This window comes from Netta rufina (assembly GCF_964035555.1).
Source record: "Netta rufina genome assembly, chromosome: 20".
Taxonomy (NCBI): domain Eukaryota; kingdom Metazoa; phylum Chordata; class Aves; order Anseriformes; family Anatidae; genus Netta; species Netta rufina.
The window spans coordinates 9,060,085-9,082,421 of NC_140144.1; the positions used below are offsets into that span (position 1 = coordinate 9,060,085).

The 22,337-nt window shown below is 47.2% G+C and overlaps 1 protein-coding gene across 5 annotated transcripts; it reads right to left on the minus strand.

Moving 5' to 3' along the window:
* Positions 1–599: 599 nt before the first annotated feature.
* On the minus strand, positions 600–21,580 carry LRRC8A (leucine rich repeat containing 8 VRAC subunit A). Of its 5 annotated transcripts, none has more exons than XR_014619023.1 (5): positions 21,450–21,541; positions 20,151–20,276; positions 9,111–11,274; positions 5,447–6,213; positions 600–4,646 (listed from the first exon to the last, which is right to left on the minus strand). XR_014619023.1 is itself a non-coding variant. In XM_084299344.1 (4 exons), exons 3-4 carry the CDS (start codon positions 11,265–11,267, stop codon positions 5,938–5,940), a joined length of 2,433 nt encoding a protein of 810 aa, XP_084155470.1. In that variant the 5' UTR covers positions 11,268–11,274; positions 20,151–20,276; positions 21,557–21,580; the 3' UTR covers positions 600–5,937. The 5 variants fall into 5 exon arrangements, 3 of the variants coding, with proteins under 3 accessions (XP_084155470.1, XP_084155469.1, XP_084155471.1); XR_014619024.1 differs by having other exon boundaries at positions 600–2,396; positions 2,512–6,213; XM_084299344.1 differs by lacking the exon at positions 21,450–21,541 and adding an exon at positions 21,557–21,580 and having other exon boundaries at positions 600–6,213.
* Between the last annotated feature and the right edge of the window lie 757 nt (positions 21,581–22,337).

Below are 22,337 nucleotides of genomic sequence, written 5' to 3' on the forward strand. Positions count from 1 at the left end.
AAACGAGCTGCACAGAAACTAAAGCTGCTTTTGAAAGTCACAGGCTGATTCTCTGTAACACATCGTGAAGATGCTCAATTAGGAGAGGTTACCTGCCAGCATTTCCCAGTTGAAAGGAAGAAAGGTAGTGCGTGGGGTAGGCAGACAGCTAGGAAACACAGACTGTTTGTTACCAGTAGCTGGCTGAAGGCACCATTTCTATGGCAACTGCAAGTTTACTCCATTCACTTCAGTGCCTACCTTTCTCCTGAGGAAGGAGAGCACAAGATGCATTCTGAAAACCCAAGTTTCTACAGGTGCAAGCAGACGATCCTCCAACAACCTGTATTTGGCAATGTAAATTGTTTCAGCCATTTCTTAAAGCGATGGTGAAACATGTAAAGCAGTCCAGGCTTGCCACTGAGCAGAACCTTTCACTGCACATCTACTTTCTTATTCATAAAGTGCTGTAATCCACAGGAGCTCAAGCAATGAGTAAAAAAATAATAATTCTACACAATAGCTAGAATTATTAACATCTGTCTTCTGAAGAGCGAGATCGTCAGAGACTAAGTGCCTTTGCATACAGGAAACCAAAAAAAACAGACATAAAAGGAAAATGCAAATTAAAAATTAATTTTTTTATTCTGTTAAAGTGTCCAGTCTTACAAGTCTTTCCGAGAAAACAATAGCAGCCTTCAGTGCTTAAGGTGGAGGTGCTGTTGATCAGCTGCCCAAACAATCCCACGTACAAAGTGAATGTCATGATTCTGAAATGTTACACCAAGTTGCAGGTCTCAGATGCCAAACCACAACCCTGCGAGCACATCTACAAAATGGGAGTGAGCAATGTTTAAGCCATGAGTAGTGTCTTACTTAAATGGATGCGTTTGTCAGCTTTAAAAGTGACTCAGGCCAATTAGCCCCCTTCTCATTAAGTTGAAAAATTTTCCCCATTGTTCAATAAGCTTCCTTTAAAGGAGACAGAGAGAGGAATGGAAGGGTATTTCCAGAAATCCCAAATTAAGCCTTTCTTTGTGCAATTTCACATAAAGTTCATCTTAGTCATTGGAGTCCATCAATTCAAGTGCAATTACTTTTGAAAAGGGATTTCAGACAAAACTTCTGACGGATTTTACGCTTCCAAAGCGGTTAATGTTAACCTGTCACTGCAGCTGGAGCAATGGAGAGAGAGAAAGGTTTGAGACCAACAGTACCTTTGTCCAATTCCAGTTCTGCTTCATGCACTGCCACAGTGCAGGTAGGACAAAATCCATTCTGTTTTGGCACGTGCTTATTAAGACTACAGGATCTGCTGTGTTGCCAAACAGCAATAAAAAAAAAAAAAAGATGCAATGAGGAGGAAAAAAACTCAAAGTGAAACTGAGAGCTTTAGTATTCAGCACTGACACAGCCTTACCTTTGGTAACATTTCAGAGTATATGGTGCTACTGTTTATGGTATGACAAGATTGTTCTTCAATGAGAAAAGTCATGCCAGCACTTAAATCTTTCCATGCTCTCCACATTTGAAAGGAAAAGAATCAGAGGGAAGAGCTGGCTTCAGGCAGAGACAATTGCAAATACTCTAGAAGAAGCCAAGTGCCTCAGTGGAGCAGTTACCTTAATGTCTGGAGAAGGCACAGCTCCCAATGAAAAAACTATTCCTCCCCTGAAGGGCTGAAGAAAAAAATCCAGAGAATTCAAACCATGCGAGTCCCTTTCCAAAGAGGAAAAAAGGTAAAGGAAGGGAAACGATGTCACAGCTGTTGAATCAACAACATTCAAGCCTTTTTTCCTCCCCATACACAACATCCCCTGAAAAGGATGCGATGTTGTTCTGAAATTCCTAGAATTGTTTCTTAGAGCAAAAAGAAGAGGACCCTCAGTGTGGTTCAGCCACAGAAAGCCACTTAATACTATTTATGGTAATGAACACCAAGATCTTGCTTTAATTAAAATGAAGCAAGCTAAATGGAGTGTATAAATGGTAATAAGAAAAATAAAAAATGAGGTAGGACATTCTCTGGAAGTGACAATTAATACGAAAGAACACCACATCATGAAAGATACCAGTAACAGCTTGTATTGGGCTTCTGTTTAACCATTCAGACCAGCAGAGGACATTAATTGCAGCTGCTGAATTAGCTAGGGACCAAAGAGTAAATTCAGAAATCTTAAAGAAAAGCTTCAACTAACATTCCAGTGCATAGTTTGAGATACAGCAAGTTTTAACGTATTTAATAGGTTTGGTATCCCTTGCCTTACAGTTAGTTTAAAAAATCGGTTGCAACTTACTACTTTTTGGGGTATTTAGCAGGAAAGGTAGAATTCCATTTTACTAACCTTCAGTCCTAGCATGGGATGATCATGCTTGTGATCAACAGGGGCTCCAAGAACTCATTCAGCTCAGCAGTGCTATTAAGGAAACAGTTTTAATTCAAGTTGCTTTTATAGTTTAGCAGCTAATAAATCTGTTTTGCCATTAGCTAGAGTGCTTTGAAAAGACAGGCCAGGAAAATAAGACGCTGACCTGTTGATTGTCTGCTTCAGTTGAACTTCTTTCTGAACATACAGATCTGTGTCAGAAAAAGCTAAGCTTCAGGCTGACAGACTTGAAAGAATATCCACTGACCGAATGCTTGCAAATGAGGAGGGATTGTTGACGTAAGCTCATCCCTCAAACTGAGTGATCCAGGCTGGTATGGGAAGTGGACTGACTCACTGTGCTGTGGGTTGAGTTTTGCTGGAGTCCTAAGCAGCAAACATGTTCAGGACCTCGTGGTTTAGACCCTATCCTTGAAGTTTTAAAGCTTCTTCCATTTCATCATTGGAAACTGATACTCTGGAACCAGTATCTAGTTCATGGAAGACCAAAAAGCACATGTCAGGAGCAGATAAATAATGTCATCTTCCAGAAAGGCGATTTGTTTTCGTGCCACCTGTGTTTGTGGTACAGGAACTTATCAGACTGCTTATTCCAATTTTGCCACCCAGGAATCTATCTCAAGCCCTAGCAGCCATGATTGAAAAATTGAGCTTGGAATATCGAAATAGGAGCCAAAAGCTAGTGTTCCCATGCATGATCAATACTGGCCTATCTTAAAAATTGCTTTGTAGACCTCAGGCATAGGACAGTCTACTCAGCAAGCAGCAGCATAGCTCTGTTATTTGATAGAAGTTAGAGATTCTCGCTTCTAGCAGAATATTGCCCACTTCTCCAATGAGTTCAGCACTGACATACGCAGTTCAGGAGACTTACAAGCTTCTAGAAGCACTGCAGCACAAAAGCAGGGGCTGCTTATAGAAAATTCTAGCCTAGCTGCAGAGTTTAATTGCATAACTAGCATCGTCCCTAAAATCAAGAGTCAAAGCACTCATCTACGATGAGCTGGACACACAGGAGAAGTCTCTCTGCTCCCATAAGCTAAGTTAAAATTCTGCTCCTCTAAGCTAGGTTAAGACTCTGCCAGGTGCAATGCCTTTTCAGCCCTGCCTAGCCTAAAACGCACACGTTGTAAACCAATTACCCAATGGCCTTGAATACAATACAGAGTTCAAGCCTCTATTCAGTTACAATTGCTCTCCAGCACAATATTTTGGCACCAAATAAGGAAGAAAAAAAGGCTTCCTTCACCCTCCAATACACCTTTCACCCAGCCCCTGCAGCCACCACGAGGGACCGCCTGGAAAACAGCATTACCCTAGCTAAGCCTAAAGCCACTCCTGCCTTACTTAAGCAGCATTAAGCCCACCTCACAATTCCTCTCCCATCGATCCGAAACGCTCGCGTGAATGAGTCCAATCCAAGAGGCATTAACGCTTCTGAGCACCAGCGTCTGCCCCGATGCAGTGCATTTTGGAGTAGCTTCCTTCCCCCACTGCTTCAGCAGCGGCCCCAACCCTAACAGGATTTCGCCAGGCTAACCCTGTTACAAACAAGAAGAGCTTTTAGAGTGCCTTGCCTTCCAGATAAGGAGATTTAATTATTGTTGCTCCCCTGGACTGTTTAGACTTCTCATGATGAACTAAGGGAGGCAGAATTTGCATCCTCCTTAAAAGCAGTTTTATAAACAGATTTCCTAGATTTTAATGTAGCTTTATTTAAGCGTCTGAACATCAACAAATCCAGAGCCCGTTTAACATTGTCCATGGTTTCGGCGTATTTAGTGTGCATATTTCATATCTTACATCTGATGAAGAAAGCCGTAGCGTGTGCCCTACTGCACCAACATCCAAGGGATCACCAGGATTTGCTAAAACCAGTGCTCTCGCTGGCCCTTTGCCAGGAACCGCTCTCAGAGCCAGCTGCAGCTTCCCCCTTCCATACACACGGGAGGCCTCCGAAACACTTGGTGCCTCAGCTTGCAGCACTCCACCTCGCAGACGACCTACCGGCTCGATGCAGGGTATTGCAACCAGGGCCTGCAAGTCCACGAGCCTCTCCTCTTCCTTCTGATGGAAAAGCGCAGACTTGGGGCGTACTGCAGGCACCCACCTTCACCACCCCGCCTCGGGGACACGATTAGCAGCAGCTATCGCGAGTTATCTACCTCTGCCAGCGCAGCGTTTCGTCAAACGATACCAAACAGGTCAGGCTTGTTTCAATAAAGGCTGCTCTGTCCCAGGGATTGAGAGCTCAGTCCACAGAGGGTTCTCAGGCTGCTCCTTAACAATGGGGGAACGAAACAGGAGGACAGGTTACTTTTCCAGCACCGAGTTCAATTGGGATTAGCCTCTTATGTAGCGCAAGAGGTGTAACAGGAACTGACAGCTGCTACAGCGAGCAGGGCAACGGGATAAAAAAAACAAAATCAAGCAGGTTTGTAGTTTGTGCTCCTGAGGAACACTTGGCAACACATCTAACGACTTCATGGGGAGGGGGCAGAGGAAAAGTGAGCATTCCTCTTCACTATAAACACCATCAACCCTGGGAGAGACCTTGACACACTGGTCAGTTTTGCGTTCGCATTTGCCACATGACAGAATACCAGGAATTTAAAAGCAGATTGAAAACTTTAAAAGCCAAATCCTGAAGTAACTCAGTGCTTCTGGGAGAAGGAATTAGACAGTCCAACCGCTCTTTATCCAGATCTTCTCCCGCTCACACTATAACCATCCATTTCAGACCAGGCTTAAGCTCTGGAATTATTTCAGTTAGTGCCTCCAACACCTCAGCTGGAGAAGGATGCTGTGTGATCTGCTCATCAGCACAGGTGACTTGAAACAATTAAAATAGTGCAACCTCAAATGTGCAGACTGAGTTTTGGGGGAGGATCGATTCCTTCCCTAGGGGCAGAGGACAGCATGTCAAGTGCAAGAGGGAAATACAATTCGAAACAAAAGATGATCCTGCATCCAAGCTGATGTCTGAGATAAATTTACCCCCCCAAATCCTAATCCCAACATCTAGATAGAAATCAGCTGTCTGTGTCCTATCTTACCCCCTACTGCAGGGCCTCACTTACTGAATTGCTGAGCTGGAGGGAAACTGTACCAGGTGTCACAGAGATGGAGGTTCAGGAGGTTTCCTAGGCTCTTGATTCTTGCTTGCAGGACACTGGACACTCTCAGTCCCTGACACGTGTAATCCCCATTTGAGGCAGTGCAGCAATCCCCATGTTTCCTGTTCTCCTCCATTCAGAGGAGATTTCTTCTCACCAGCACCATCCACCTCACCCCATCTCCTGTCCAGAAGAGCAGCGACACCTCTTATCCCACCGGCCCTCGCTCAGAAGCCATCTAACCTGCCTTGATCCTCATCCTGATCCCAAGCTTTCCCCATCCTGCATCTGAGGCAAGAAGCAGCCTCAGTCAGAGTCATGATTGTTCAGGGACTCCTTGGCTAGTCTGATAGTGATTGGAGAGGAGGAAGGGGAGGATCTGGGAAAAAGGGGACTGGAATGGCCTTGGGTTTCCTTCTAGCTGGTCAGAGGTTTTTCCCCCTTCTTTCAGGGGCTCAGGCTTGTTCTTTGTCTGCCCTCCACAGCCGCTCTTTGACTTCCAAGGGCAGCGTGTTGAACAAGTCCTCCTCCACCACCAGCCCGCTACGTTTCAGCAGAGGACACTCTCCCAGCTCCACCGGCAGGCACTCCAAGCGGTTCCCCCGCAGCTCGATCTGGGAGAGGTTTGTCAGCTCTCCAACCCGGGAGGGGAGGGACTGCAGCACATTGTTTCCCAGGTTCAAGGTTCTCAGCTTCCTGCACTGGAACAGCTCTGGTGGTAGACTCTCAATCTGAAGGGGCAAAAAACAAACAAAAAAACAATCAGAAGCAAAGTCACCAAACAGAACAAGCTCAAACAAGTGCACACAATGTTCCAGGCTTTACAGAGTTTTCAGTCATCCACTTCTCCCTCAGGTGAGCTCCTGCTTCGCACCACAAGGACAGTTCCCAAAGCAGGAGGCACCACACCGTAAGGCTTCCCATCACATTTCTCCCACTGGTCTTTTCCAGCTCTTCTCGGAGCACTGCCCTGCCAGCAGGCCTCACAACTGTTTGGCACCTCCCAGCTTTGAGATCTTATTATATTAACTGCTGTAAACCAGATCGTTCTTCAGTCTTCGTGCTGTCCACTCCCAATTATGTGCACGACACACTGGATTTTCATGCATGTCCTTTCCATTTCCTGAAGCAGAAGCTACATGGGTATAATTTCCAGGCCCTTAGAACTGTGAGTAGTCTTCCATCATTTCTGCAGGGCTTGGAAGTGTTGCAAGGACTTTCTAGCATCCAAAGTGCATGGCTTTTTTTTGAGGGGTGGGACTGGGGACAGTGACAGTGCTACAAAACATGAAGGTGGTGGTGGGAAAGCTAACAGCTGGTGGCTTCAAATCACTAATTTAATAAGACTTATTTCTATCAGCCCCATCCTCCTTCCAGAGGATTTCTAAGAAAATATAGCTAAGGTTTAACAAATACTAGGCCAGGAATTAAATGCACCAATTCAGTATTCTCTCCTTAAAGCCTCATCATGAAGACTTATTTGCCCTTAAGCACAGACATGCCTTTTTACAACTTGAATTATGCACGATACAGCTGAACTGGGCTGTAATCAGTTTTGAATGAGATTGAGTCCAACAAAAAGCCACAACAAGACCAATTAAACGCAGTTAAATTCAGCCAGTGCCATTGGTACCGTCAAGTGTTATGCAAACAGCAATGTGCAACCAAATGCTCACAGACTCTTGAAAGTAATACAGTTATTTAAGGGACAAGGATTGGTTTAGGAAGGAAGCAGCGTGCTATAACATGGCCTGCTTCCCAGAACCCTACACTGGTACCAGCCAACTCCAGGAGTATTTATTTGCTAAGAAAGGACATTTGAGATAACTCCTGGCCTTGGGAAATGCCAGCCCACCAGCTCTTTTGTTTCTTGCTGTCACTGCTCCCCGTAAATAACCAGGCTGTCTGAGCCCCAGGGTAATTGTGGCACTGCCCAGGCACCTGCAAGGGATATAAGCAGCTTAGCTGCTGCACTGGGTCCTCACCACCTTCTGCTTCAGAACACGCTGGCACAAAGGCTGCTCCACCTTCCCTGCTGCATTAGTATTTTTGCAGAGAAAACAGGGTGGTGCCATATTCTGATACAGAAAATGGAGCTGCCTCCAACTCCTTTTCCTCCAAGAGAAGCTCCACCCCGAGACTGCACTGCAGATTAACTCTCAGGAAGCTCTGGTTGTGAGATTGCCAGAAGACAAATGGGACAGAGTTAAGGGCAGCAGCTTGAGAGTTATTAAAAACTTCCCCCTCTTCGCTTAACACCATCCTCAGAAGCTCCACCTATCAGCCATGCTCACCCTGAGAAAATATTTTAGATTTAACCTAACTTGAAGCAATGTGTGCATACCATGAAGTTCAGAGCTTAAGCCATCCAGGCAAGCTGATGCACAGCCACCCAGGCCACGAGTGCTGGGAAAAAATGAGTGAGCAGCTATTGAACTGGGACAGTCGAGTGGCTGCTGCTTGCTGTTACTCCTCAGGGGTGCAAGCAGGCTTGAACCTTCAAATATTGACCTGAAAAAGCTGGCTGGAGTTTTAGAAACCCTGCATCGTACTGAACTGAGTTAGAAATTAAAAACTTAATCTGAGAATGTTTGCCTTGCAAAAGCCACCCAGTCCTGGAGCTGCTGTGTTTGCTTCTCTCAGAGAAGGTGACAGCATTCAGTTATGGAGACGTCTCGCCAGTAAGGGTCTCGATATATGGCAGGGAGACCAGGACAGTTCTACTGCACGCTCACTGAGAACCCAGCAGCCACTCAGTCTGCCTGCACTTTGTGCAGTTCTGTTGCAGCCTTCTGCATGGCAAACTTCAGCAAACAGAGCGAATGAAGGCCTCAACAAGTCCTTCAGCTCAGCACAGCCCATGCAGTCACAGGTTGATCTTTGTGCTACCTGGCAAGTGGAGGGTCCTTCATCCCAAACGCAGAACAAAGATGCAAGAAAGCCCATGGGTACACTTGGCTTTAAGCAATTAAACTTATTCCAACACAAGGGCATCATAGCACACAGCCACCCCTTCTAACCTGCCTTGCACTTGGACACCTAGGGCTCAGACTTCCCCTATGTGGAATTAGGCAAGAAGGCACACAGCCACCAGCGTGAGGCACAGCAAGGTGCCACCACACTTCCTACCCTCAGGATCAAGTTCACTTTCACATCCAGATGAACTATAGAGTATTCCCCAGAAACAAGGGGTGCTACGTGCAAAGTTATGAGCCACACACCCCCTAGATGGCTGCTGTCACAGTGTACACACGTGGCTTAAGGTGTGGTGCTAAATTAAGACTATTGTTTCTCAGACCTTCATTTTAAGCCCAAATCTGATGTCACTCTAGAGAGTACAAGCTTCCAACTGCAGAGAAACAACTAAGACAGGATTTATGAAATAGCCTCCAACTGCCACTTAAAAGCAATTTCACTGGAAGATAAGAAATGCTACAAAACAAGAGCTGTTCAAAGAAAGGCCCCTGGAGTTATTTGTCTTAGATAAAACCCTCAGAGAGGAACAAAAGCTTGAGAATTTAAACAGCAGTGCCAAGAGTATTTCACACACCGGGGTACCATGTTTAATCACAGAGACAAAAGAAGTAAGAGCTACTACTCAGGAATGCTCAGGTTCTCTCCCACTTACCCTGTTGGCTGTCACAGCCAGGTTCTGCAGATTTTGGAGGAGTCCTATGTCTGGCGGTATGAAAGTCAAGTTGTTGTGGCTGAGATCCAAATACCGAAGTTTTCGGCAATAGAAGAGCTGGGTAGGGATCTTCTCGATCTTGTTCCGATTCAGGTAAAGGCGCTCCAAGTTGGTGAGGTTGCCTATTTGCATGGGGATGTAGGCAATGTGGTTGTACCACAATTTAAGGCAAGTGAGACGATGTAAGTGCTGGAAGCTGATGATTTCCTCAATGGTCTTGAGGTTATTGTCCTTCAGGTCTATCTCCTGCAGATTGTGGAGGCTAAAGATGGAGTGAGGAATGCGTTCTAAGTCACACCGGATCAGCTCCAGCTCTGTCAGGTTGACCATCTTCTTAAGGCTGTTGAGAACAATGAGCTTGGTGCCCTCGTTGTTGATGGAAAGCTTCTGAAGATGCACGCCAACATCCGTCACCACCTGTGGCAGCTTGGTGAGGTTACTCTTCAACCTCAACACCTTCAGCCTCTTCAGCTCCCTCAGGCCATCTATTACGATGTACCGGTTGTTCTCAGCGCTCAGATTCCCCGTCAGATGAAGCTCCTCTAGCGTCTTCAGGCTGTAAATCCAAAGAGGAATCTCCTTGATGTCTGTGAACTTGATGTGCAGAGACTTCAAGTTCTCCCTCAGGAAGGCAAGGGCTGGAGCCTCAATTTTGGCAGCGGTGTGGTAGAGCCATAGTTCCTTAAGGCTGGTGAGCTGGGCGATGCTTGGGGGAATAGTGACATCAGGGATGAGCTCCAGCTTCAAGACCTCCAGCTCAATGAGGTCAAAAACCGTGTCAGGAATGCCACTCAACATGAAGAGATGTAGTTCCAGCTTGTCCTGGGAGTTCTTGGTGATCCTCTGGCGCAGCTTCTCCAGAGTCCACTCGTTGTTGAGGTTCAGCTGCCGCAGTTTGTTCTCACTCACCTCCGACAGAAAGACAGCGAAGCGCTTTGAGTACAGGGGGTCATACTGGTCAATCAGGTGGAGCATAAAAGCAAAGTCGTTTTTCACATCAGGAATGTCGCTGTAGCTGCTCTCCTCCCGGATAGACTCGAAGGAGTACTTCTTGAGCGATCGCCTCAGCATCCACCAGAGCGTGTACATGCAGATCAAGCCATAGACTATCACCAAACTGATGTAGAAAGACGCCAAGATTTTGAAGAGCGTGGCCAAAGGATGAGCACAGCGGTACATCCTGTAGCCGGTCAAGCTCTCAATGTCCACTTTACAGTCAACGTCAAACGTTATGTTGTTGACATAGTAAACGGTATAGCAGATGATCAGGATGAACTTGATTACTTTGATGATGGTCTGCCTCATGTAGAGGCGGTACACTATATCTCCCTCTTCCACGTGCGTTCGGAACTTTTTCACTTTTTCAAAGAGTGCTTTGGCCTGCTCACCTTCCTTTTTGTCTAAGACTCCCGTCTCAGACCGGTCCACGATCCCTTGCTCGATTCGAGACTTTGTTCTCTGCAGCATGGGAACGGTGGCTTCCACATCCTCACTGACTGTGGAGGATTTCTTGTCCATGGAGCCATTCATTTTCCCAAACGCTGGCTTGGTATCACTCTCTTCCACCACCGTCTCAGATAATGCCCTCGTTGTCCACGGAGAGTCAAAACATTTAAGCAAAATAGACACAAAGTGCTCCAGCTTGGAGCTGGTCCGTGGGAATTTGAACCAGAAGTTGCTACAAGCCAGGAAGATGAGAGTATGCAGCAGCACCAGATAAGGAAAATACTTGGCAAACCAGTGAAGGCGGTTTTCGTAACACACCGCGTCCACGTAGTTATACTGGTGCCGGTCCAAATCATACCGGATCCCCGTCGGCCCCGTGTCAGCAGAGGGAACAAGACTGGAGTTATAGTAGGTGCGCTCCGGGGCTGCGGCTGTCCAGCCTCTGACAGAGTCATTGCAGGAGTCTTTGGTAACCCATTTACAGGGCAAACAAATCATTTTGTCCTGGGTGACCTGAAGCGTCCCTCCAAACACTGCGATCATCAGCATTACTATGGAAATGTAGTCCGTGAAGACGTCCCACCATGGCTTCAGGATGCGGTACGCTGGCTGCGTGTCAGCAAAGTATCGCAATTCAGTGACTGGAATCATGATTCACCTGGAAGGAAAACACAGGCAGGCATTACTAACCTCACCTCTTTTGTTCTGCTTCTCTAGAGGGTATCAGGAAACCTCACGTTTTAAGTGCTGGCACAGCAAGAGTGGAATTATTTGAGTCCCTGTTTCAAGTCACTCAGACACCAGTAAATGAAGCTACCTCTGAGTAATTTGCTGCAGCTGAGGCTGTGAAGTTATTTTGTTTTCCCTGACAAATGAGCTGTCACAAGCCATCAGAACTGATACTTGTCATTAGGAGTCTGCGGTTAAGAAATTCACACCTACAGCAAGCTCCCGGGAGCAGCCTAAACTACGCTGCCAGAGCAGGATCTGGGAGCTCACGGTTTTATCTGGGGATTTTATTTCAGGATGAAGGAATTTGCCAGTATTGTTAGGAGAGAAAACCCCCACACACAGCATAGCAGTCATGAGTCTGTTACTCTTTAACAGAGCTAATAGTTCTGCACTGCATGACTCAAACAGCATTAGAGTTATACTTCCTAGAACCACTTGACAGATACAACTCAACACATTTAATCAAGAAATCTGGAAAAGAGAACAAAGTTGCCCGATATTATGCCTTCTCCTTCCACATAAGTTGTGGCTTTCCTCTTTCCATCAATTCCCCAAGGAAAAATTAATTACCTGCCCTCTGATAGATTCATTACTGAAATCCTGTAAAAGCTGCTGTCTTATTCACTTCAGAAGTATAGGAAGGGGGCGACATACTTAAATACAAACTCACTTCCTTGAGCAACCACTCCCACCCACAGTTCATCTCAGCTGGGATTTAAGTGTCACAAAGGAAACCAAAAGGTTCTGGGAAGCGGGGACCTTGTGGCAGTGCTCGTTCTGTCCTTCAGACTTCCAGAAGGAACTTCAAACACATTCTTCCTCAAGCCACAGAAAACCCAGAAGCCTGACCGACTCATGGAACTGCAAGCTCAGAAACTTTCCACGTATCTGATGAATGATCGGCACAAACGAAGTTCACGAAATCGTTGTACCTTGTTCTCATGGCGAGCAGTGCTATCACATCACACTTGCTGGCAAAGTTCAGCAGCAGAAGCACAAAGCTCTCGGTCATTTTGAGACTCCCATCAACTCAGCCGGAACGGAGGAAGACCAAAGGTTCGAGCACGTTTCCTTGTAACACTCAGACACGGTCCTGACAAGCCCCTGGGGGCTGCAGGCTCAGCAGTGGGTTTTTATATAGCACTGGCTAGTCAGCGTGCCCACACCATCTGCTTTGGTGGAGCTGAAGTTTGTATTTAAAATTAACTTCCAGCACAGAACTGCTAAGGAAGCCCCTCCTAATGGGAGCTCCAGAAGCACCACATGCCCTAGGGATGCTGAATACAGAATGCTGTTCCCTGGTTTGCCACTTGCAACAATAAATAAACAGCAGAAAACCAACATAGTGAGGCTGGGGTAACCCTAGATAGTTTTTTTGTTTTGTTTTTTTTTTTAAGGAGGGAACGTTGGAAGAAAGCAGCAATGTCTGTTTTGGAAGTTCACTAAGACAAGGTACAACAGCACATCTATGAATTTACCAACCAGTAAACTCACGCGATCACAAACCAGTCAAACTTCTGGGTTTTCTTCGCCTTGTGGAAGAATGGGTTTGAAGCTCCTCCTGCAAGTCTGAAGGTTACACATAGACAGGGACGAGCAGGTGAAACTGAACAGCCGGAATAAGAGGGCTGACCAGGAATGCAGAGCCCCCCGAGTCTTGTTGCTAGCTTGCTGCAAGGCCCGGGTAAGGCATTTCAGCTGTGCCTCAGCTTCCTTCCCTGCATACATCCATCACAAGGAGAGCCCAGATGTGGTGGAGAGTTTCTGTCGTGATTCCTTCCAAACTACATCTAAGAAGTAACAGATGCTGCTGCACCACTCGTTGCTCTCCCATAGGGCTGTGTAGGATCCCATCCCTCTTTTCCTTACAGCAATGTGCAGTGAGGACAGTGATGCTGTTTGTTAAACAACTGTTCCCTGCTGAAACAACTCCTTACTCCGGCCCTACACCAAGAAAAAAAAACAAAAACAAAAAACACAAAAACAAAGCACTTCTCTTGCCTAGATACAACTTGTCCCCAAGGATCCTTTCATTTTCCTTCCTGTGCTTCACTACTCTTGGTAGAGAAGCTTCTGTAGGAATTGGTAGGTCACTCGCAGCTGTCCCTGGCAGGGTTATGAAATAGGGAAGAGGTCTCTTCAGGAACCAGTCTCACGGTGAAGGCATTTCCAGACTTGAGCTGTAGAGCTGGGCTGCTAGTTCTGGTCAATCCAGGAAACACTTAACTACTTCTTGCAACAGTCTGACTGTGTTTACTTTGATTTGTACCTCCAGACAGCTGGGAAGGAAAGCAGCAAGCAATTAGGGCAGCAGGCTCCCTAATTCTATTTACCAGTCACATGGGGTAGGAAATCTGCCTTTACATTGTGCAGTTTCAAGGCAGCTCACAAGTCATCTCTTTCGATGTCCCATAGCAGTCCATTACCGCTCAGCATCAGCGATTAAACCCTGACACAGTGGAGCAGGAAATCCCCTGCCCTCCAGTAACAATGATAGGGTCACTGGAGGAAGAAAAAGACATTCATAGCCAGTCCCCACTCCTCCTGGCAGTGACAAAAACCCTGTTCAAATCCCAGATGAGCAGCAATAAAACAAGGGATCACTTCACAGAAGCTGGAGTTTCCCGTGTCTTATCTTATCTTACAGCATCTGCAGAGAAAGGGAGAAGTGACCACCAAAAACTGGAGAAAGCAGGAGGAAAAGCTGCGTCCCTCCTCGCACAGCTTTCCCACGTACGCAATCCAGTTCCAGTTCCTGAAAGGCCGATGAGTGTTCTGCATCGAGATGCAAGTGTTGTCTTTATTTTGTAGTCATCCATTTTGTAATCACCTCAGAACACGATTCGTGTTGCAACACTCCCTCCTGGACTGGGGCAGGCAGTTTCAAGTCAGATTCTCAGGGGCCACCTCTGCCACTTGATGCTCCCCTGCACCATAGGATTCTTTCCAGGGGCACCAAGGGTCCGACCACCACACAGAAACGAAGCAGGTGGCTGAAACCCAGACTCTCACCAAGTACACGGGCAGCAGGATAGTGATTTAGGAGGACATTGTTCTGGTTTAGGACTAGGAACAACCCTCATATGAAAACAGCTAGACAAAACAAAAGTTACCACCCTCGTGACCAAAACCAGACCAAGCTCCATAAGAACAGCAAGAAAACTGCAGAGATCTCAAGCCTCTGCTCTTTAGGAACTGAACCCCAGCGTGCTTTGTCAGCAGGAAAGTGTTTCCTGAGAAAAAAGCGCCGTTCTCTAAGTCACTTGGGTCACGGAGCCTCACTGAGGGCTGAGCACGAACACAGGAGCTGAGTGGGATGGGCAGAGGGAGCTGTGTGAGCAATTCACTGAGGAGGTCAACCCAAAGACCAGATCATGAAACTTCAGCCTGCGTGCTGTGTAGCTGGAGACATGCAAGATAGTCACAGCGGTTTTCATGGTGCTTCAGAGCGCCACCAACTTCAGCGTGTAGACTACAGGAGTTTATGGGCAGGAACAGCCTTAAACTGGGAAAGAAGTGCTGTACCTGAACAGGCTGGGTGAAGAAATTTGAGCTCAGGTTGCAGACCTTTTCAGCTGGAGCTCAGGAACAGGGGATCTGCTCCAAACGGAGTTACCTCCACCACACGGAGGGCTGATACCGAGATTTTGAAAGAGTGATTTCTTCAGGTTTTAAGGTTGATCTCAAACCTGCATGAGCCAATGGGTAGGAACGTGTGTGCTTCAAGCCCTGAAGACTTATCAGAAGCAAAAGGAAGCTTTCAAAAGGTATAATTAAATAGGCAGGTTTTAGGTATTGCACACTGAGAAATAAATCTGTGTGTATCTGTCTCAAAGGTGTTTCAGCTTTCACATTCCACAGCGCTCTACTAGCTACCACAGTTTCGTGAGCAGTTCCTCCCCCAGTTAAGAAATGACTTCACCTTCGAGGGTTCCAGCTGCACCGAAGCAGTGCTGCTTCGAGCACCACAATTCGGAGCCAGGCTGGAACACCCCAGAGCAGCAGCAGCAACATCCGAGACCACACAGGGAGAGAGACCTGCATGCTAAAGCCTCCCTCACACAGCAGGATTACGATGTATCCTGCCATCCAGCCCACAAACACACTCCTGAAGTCTCTGCAATGCACACATTCCCCGTTTAGATACTACATCTCTCTCCAGTGCCTGCAGATTTACCTGGATCCAAGTTTGCACCCCACTTCTCCTCTCCAAAAGCAGAGTGTTTGCTCCTCTCACCACGCAGCCTCAGAAAGAAGGGCAGAGCCCACTCCATCTGAACAAACCCCGTTCGTGTGCCATCCCCACATCAGCTGCTGGGCATCGACCCACCACGTACGGCGTTGGTGCTGAACAGGCCGAGACAACAGAAGAAAAGGGAGTTCCAGGCTTACATAACAGCCTGCCAAAACTACCCAGACTTCAACCAACCATAAGCATCACCGAGTACTAATCCTGTGTTTTACTAGACACACCTGGAGGAGAAAGATAATCACTCATCTTAGAAGAACAGGGACTTTCTGAGTGCACCACACCTAAAGAGTGGAATCATTCAGAAACAAGATTAAACGTATCCAGCTGACAATGTATCCAGCTCATATAGCAGCACCAACCTTACCCCGTAAGTCAGACTAACAGAGCCAGGAGCGTGAATCCCTTCCACAAGCCTCAGGACCCCTGTGATATTTAACAAGTACAAGGAATAAACAGAGCAACTGCTGCAGAAGCATGAGTATCCTCTCCTTTGGATGATTTCTCTATCAAAAAAAAAAAAAACCACAATCTACACAAGTGGAGATGGACTTACTGTAGACAGGCACGTGGCTGAGCTGTGCTTTAAATTCCTGCCTGCAGCTGCTGACCTTATCCAGTTAGGGACAAAGCGAACAGGAACATTACTCTTCAGTTTCTCCGGCTAGTTTGTCAGCTTGACTCATCATTTGCTGAATACTTTATCCAGCCTCCTCTTCTTTCTGCTGGCCATTCTGTTACTAAAGGAGATACCGGCAGAACAGGACTACATGCAAGACCTCATGACGTGCCCCCCAAGAATTTCCTGAGTTTTCATCCCTTACTTCCAGGTCCTCCCTGAAATCAGGGAAGTCCTTACCTTCAGTGGGAGGCAGCTTCCCAGTGAGGCAATTTCAGAACACAAACCTGGATGGGCAGACAGGGATGTCCTGTATGTCGGCCACCTGCAATTCTTCCGTTTGTACTACACATTCTTAACTCTCAGGGGCCTTATTTCTAGGACTCGCACTGCAAAGCAGCAGTCAAGCACTGCTGACAGTTTCTTACCTATCAGAAGCCCAGAGAACCAGGGAGTTGTTCATCTGCTGACAGCATCAGAGGTAGATAAGGGAAAGAAAAAACACTGATGCTCCTAAGACTATAGCCCTGATCATTGACGAGCTACAACATGTTGCAATGAGCTTTCAACACAGCACAGCTTCCTTCACCAGCATGCTGCCACCTGAAATGCTAAAGGAGGGCAGGACACAGAGCTCTTTGTTCAAACACTGGGAAACGCAAAGAGCTTTGCAAGTCAGAAATGGGAATGGCAATTTGTGTCCCCTCCCCCATGCTTTCTTTTAATTCCGACTCTAATAAAAAGAGAAGGCTAAAACAGAGCTGCTTTCATGCACCCCTCAGAAAACCTTCCAAGCACAGGGACAGCCATGTGATAACTGGAAAAGTCCAAGCCGTGAGATGGAGTGAGACTCAAGTTATTTTGTCCTTCACTGTTTACAGAAGTAAACAGCAAGGAAGCCAGATACCAGAGTCTGGAACAAACCATGACCCTTACAATTGGTCCTTTCTGCAGAAAAAAAAAAAAAAACAACTCCTATGGAACAAAACTTCCAAGCAAGAAAAGCAAACATGAAATTCAAAGGATCATGTGTGTGCCATTCAGACTAGCAGGTAGAAGAGTGGAACAGCAGCTGCCAGCACTTACATTCTTCACTTGGAACAGCCAAACTCGATGCTGAGAGAAAAGTAAGGAGGGTTTCACACCACCATCCACCAGCCTGTATGCAGCATGCAGCCCCACCCAAGCCAATGGATACAGAAGGATGAAACGAATTAGCAGGGCAACACCTTTTTCCTTATTTATTTCATGAGCTTCAGTAGAATAGCCCACCTGCACTACAATCTTCACAGGAACCTCTTAATTGACTCTGCCTGCCAGATGCAGGACTGCCCTTCTTTTCCTAAGCCCAGTGCAACAGCTCCTGTTTACGGCACACAGGCAAGCCTGTCCTAACAAGCACACGGAAGAACATCTGCACCATCAGACCTGGGTTGGCCTGTCCCGTTTGCTGCCTTTTGAGAGCGTTCTGCCCCAGCTGCAGGGAAGTGAGCATTCTCTGGAGTTACCTGTATCACCAACGCTCGGCCCAGGGGTGTCAGGGGGATACAGCTGTGGGAACGGCAGCGCTGTCAGATGCCTTGCTCCAGTGATGTGAACCAGAGAAAAGTGCCTGTGTCAGCTCACGCATTATGAATGCACAGGCTTGCTGTCCAAAATTAATTTTCTCTTTGCCATAGAAAAGATGCTTCAAGGACAGGGCACTGGAACTTGTCTCGGAAAAGTATAACAGCATTCTTCCCACAGGACACTGCAAAACAGCCCCGCATACTGACAAATGCAAGTGATTTTATTAATTGTTAGTAACTAAGATTAAAAAATAGCAACAGTGTTAACCTGGAACAACCAGACCAGCTTCAAGCAGCCCCTCAGTTTCAGCAAAAGCCTACTCGGCATTTAATTCCAGCTTTGGAGACTGATACAAGAAGAGGTAAACAACTGTTTGCAGCTGAAGACAAATGGTGGGCAGAGCAGAGCTTTGACAGATCTAACAAGAGATTAAGAAATCAAGACACTAGATTCAAAGCAAGCGAAAACTCTTAAGCAAGGGGTAATCATAATTGATTGCTGACTGACTGACACAACACACACAAATCTATTAGCTTGGAAACAGCTGTGGCAACACCCAACGAGATGAACCAAAGATGAAAGATGATTAGACAAGAGCAATGTAAGACACCAGCTATCAACACAATAATATTTACCCTCAGCCTGACAAAAGAAGAGGAGTATGTGCGTGTTTACCCACTTACCCCCAGCCCTACAAAACTTGCCTTCAGGACCATAAGCTTCAAGACACTGGCTGTGACTTCCAGCTCAGAACACTCTGACTGCATTATGTGAGAGATAAGGGACAGGCCAGCTAACCTGCAATCACAGAGCTGCTAAAGCCACAAACCTAAAGCAGAACCTAGCAACTAGTCCAGTGCAGGGCTCTACTGTGCACAAAGGTAGGCTGTAGCTAAAGAAATTGGTTGCAAATTCGTCACAACAGAGCAGCTTTGTATTGCCAAGGTAATTTTACAGCAAACATTAACAATGCTTAGGGTAGGAGGAGGAAGCACTATTATGTCAGCAGGGAGGTCACGACTGAACAGCTTTTAGTTGCAGATGCAGTTTGATAGCAGCAAGGGGGCCATACGTAACCCAGCTGTATCGAGTGTATTTCAAGCTGCAGTACAAAACACACATCTTATCTACAGTTTCAGGAGAAAGCTGCTTGGAAGATTTCAAGATGTCTTCAAACCACGTAGCCCGTTAAATGCCAGCTCAGTAGCACTTTGAATATCCTAAGCTGAGGTTAGTTTTGAAAACATTTACTTGGGAAAAAAAATTGCAACAGTGCATGTTCAGAGTTGATCATTATCAGAACAATTGCTCTGCATCCCCTTACATTGAGGAGCCTCCACAAAATTCGTAAGTCCTTCCCCTCCACGCTCCGCTTGCTCCTCATTTTCTGAGAGGCCAGAGAAGCTCAATTTAACACCGGAAGTGAGTTTTGCTTCCCTTTTAAATACCCCACTGCACAAAATCCTCCTTTACAACGTGGGAGAACTACATGAAGGCTGTGATCAAGCCTGCTCTGATCACACAGCAGCAACACTAACTTACACAGTCAAGTTTTGTGATTTAAAAAAAAACATCAGAGCACCACAAACCACGGAATATTTTTCTGAATGTCAGCAGCATTTAGCGAATGCTTAGAGTTGCTGCATTCCAGTAAATCATCACTGGAAGGCTTCAAGCACTCCACATGTCAAACATGGAAGCATTAGCTTTTAACACATGGCTTCTGGCATATCTTAAGGAATTATTTATGCACATCGTCTTTGAATAAAGTTAGGGTTTCCAAATACCATGAGAGGATCAGCACAAAAAAAAACAAAGCAGCTAACTGCCAGAACACTAACCAGAACACTCGATAAGTCCTAGGGATACTTCTTTTCTGGAAGCAGCATGCTGCACCTCTCAATTGCTCAGAACGACCGATCTGGACTGCATCTCTCATCTTGCAGACAAGCAGGCAATTCTGCAGCACCTTTCAACGCTGTCCTAGTGGAAAACCAAGGAGGCAGGGAGTTTCCTGCAACTAGTCCTTAATACAAGGAGTCTCCTGTATTAAGTCTCCTTAATACAAGGAGAAGTCGAGGTTTATGTGGCCAGGAGTTACATGTATGGGTGAATGTAACAGTTACGTTCTGCTTTGGACAATGCTCAGTTCCTGTACTCATTCTTCATCTTCAAACTAAGCACTCACAGACTTAGTAAACACACCACTACACTCCCCACATTATCCTCCAATCCACCACCTTGTTCGTTGCTCTTTATCAGTGACCTCATCACCGCCCTGTGCTTTGCAACTACATTTAAGTCACGTTCTAGTGAATTACTTTGTCTTTACCACACCACTCAAGAGCTGACCTTAAACCCTTACCCTGCAGCTGGGTTCTGCTATCTGCACTTCAGTTCTCTGTGCTGGAAGTGGATGATGTTCCTGCGGGCTGGATCCTGAGCGGGTGCTGAAGCGTTGCATTCCCCACACGCCATGGGAACAGCTTCCCTGAAATTAAACAGAGATTATCAGCAAAGAGAGAATCAAGTTCATAGAGGGACCATGTTAAGACCCAAACTGGTTAAAAGGGATTAACCTCCTGGAAGAAAGGTCTAGATTTTTTTACAGATGAGAAAAACAACTCACAACTTTACTACCTACTTTCTAGTCTGACACATTCAAAATTACTTTAAACGTTACCAACAGGAATCTGAAAACGCAGCTCATTTCCCTTACGATTTTGGATTCAAGCAACTGCTCCCTTTCTTCTCGACACATATCTACCACCATTCACCTTAAAAGCAGCAGCTTAGCACCACACTGAGAATTACAACAGCTGTTTTTCTCCTTGCTTCCTGCATGTCAGCACGGGGCATGGGAAAGCAGGCAAGGGAGCGACCCTAGGGCTTTGAGAGATCTCCCAAGCACCCAGCCATGGAGGACTGCAGAACTTCTGACAGCATTTTGTCAACAAGAGGTGAAAAAAAGCACCGGAAAAGGAAGATGCATCACTAAAAATAACAGGTGAAGATGCTCCGCTAAGAAGACATTCCTCCCGCTCCCCAAGCTGGCACTTGGGGTGGCAGATTTTGAAGTGGCCCACACGTAACCAAAGCGGTTCTATTTCAGCCAGCCTGCCGCAAAGGAAAGCTTGAAAGGAGAGGACTCCCCGACCTGACCTTCCCTCCCCACGTCCCCTCGGGTGACAGCCTCAGCGCCAACCCCGGACCCCGCTCACACCCGCAGCGCCTCAACCCCACACCTGCCCTCCAAGCTACCACGTCACCCCACATTTTGTGAGGGAAAAAAAAAAAAAAAAAAAAATATTTTTAAAAAAGACAAAACACCCGCTTGGGAAGCAGCCAGAAATGAAGCCAAGCCAGCAACCCCGACCCACCCCACCACCGGGGAAGGGAGGAAGGAGCCCGGACCTCGCCCCACACCCCTGGGGACCGCCAGCCCCGGCTCCCCCCCGGCTGTCAGGGCGGTGGCGGCGGGCACGGGGGGCGCCCCGTTACTCAGCACATCCTCCCCGCGCTCCGCCATCCCCTCACGGATCCCCCCCTCAGGCACCCCCGGACCCCGCCGTGCCCTGCCCGGCCCCTCACGGCTCCTGAGGGGGGCGCAGGGAGGGGACGCACCGCAGCCCCCCCTTCACCGTCGCCACTCGCCCGCACCCACCTGGCCCCGCCGTCCCGTCCCGTTCCCCTCCCTCTCTCCCTCACGCCGGCTCCGGCTCCTTTTGTTCGGCCCTGACCACACCGCGGCCGCCCCACCCAGGAACTGACCTCACCCGCCCGGCATGGCGGCGGCCGCCGCTACTCAGGGGAGGAGGGCGCCGCCATCTTGGGAGCGGGCACGAAGGGCAGCGGCCGCCATCTTTACGCAGGGAGCGGGGGGGGGTGTAATGAGGAGGAGGGGGGGGGAAGGTGAAGGCGTGGGCGCCATCTTGGTGCAGGGCAGGTGGCAAAATGGGGAGTCTTAAAGGGGCAGCCCCACCGCTGGCCTCAGCCCCGGGCCTGTGGTGGACAGCTGTATTTTGGAGTCCCAGCCCTTTCTGTACAAAAATCCTGTATAAAAAGATTTACCTTTGCCTTACGGTTTATAGTGGATACAACCAGCATCAACATCAAGGCTATTTAATAAGAGAGCAAAAATATTTTAACATCGTTACCCAATCATTTAATCATCATTTACCACTCATTCCTCAAGAACCAACCTATGGAAAAAATTCTAAAGGGGAATGTTCTATGATTCTATGCTGAAAACCCCATTCTTCTCATCGAGAATCATAGAATCATAAGGGTTGGAAAAGACCTTTAAGATCACCTGGTCCGTCCATTACCCTACTACCAGTGTCACCCACTAAACCCTGTCCCCCAGCACCACGTCCAACCTCTCCTTGAACACCCCCAGGGACGGGGACTCCACCACCTCCCTGGGCAACCCGTCCCAACACCTGACTGCTCTTGCTGAGAAGAAATCGCTCCTCATTTCCAACCTGAACCTCCCCTGAAGCAACTTGAGGCCATTCCCTCTGGTCCTACCACTTGTTACCTGTGAGAAGAG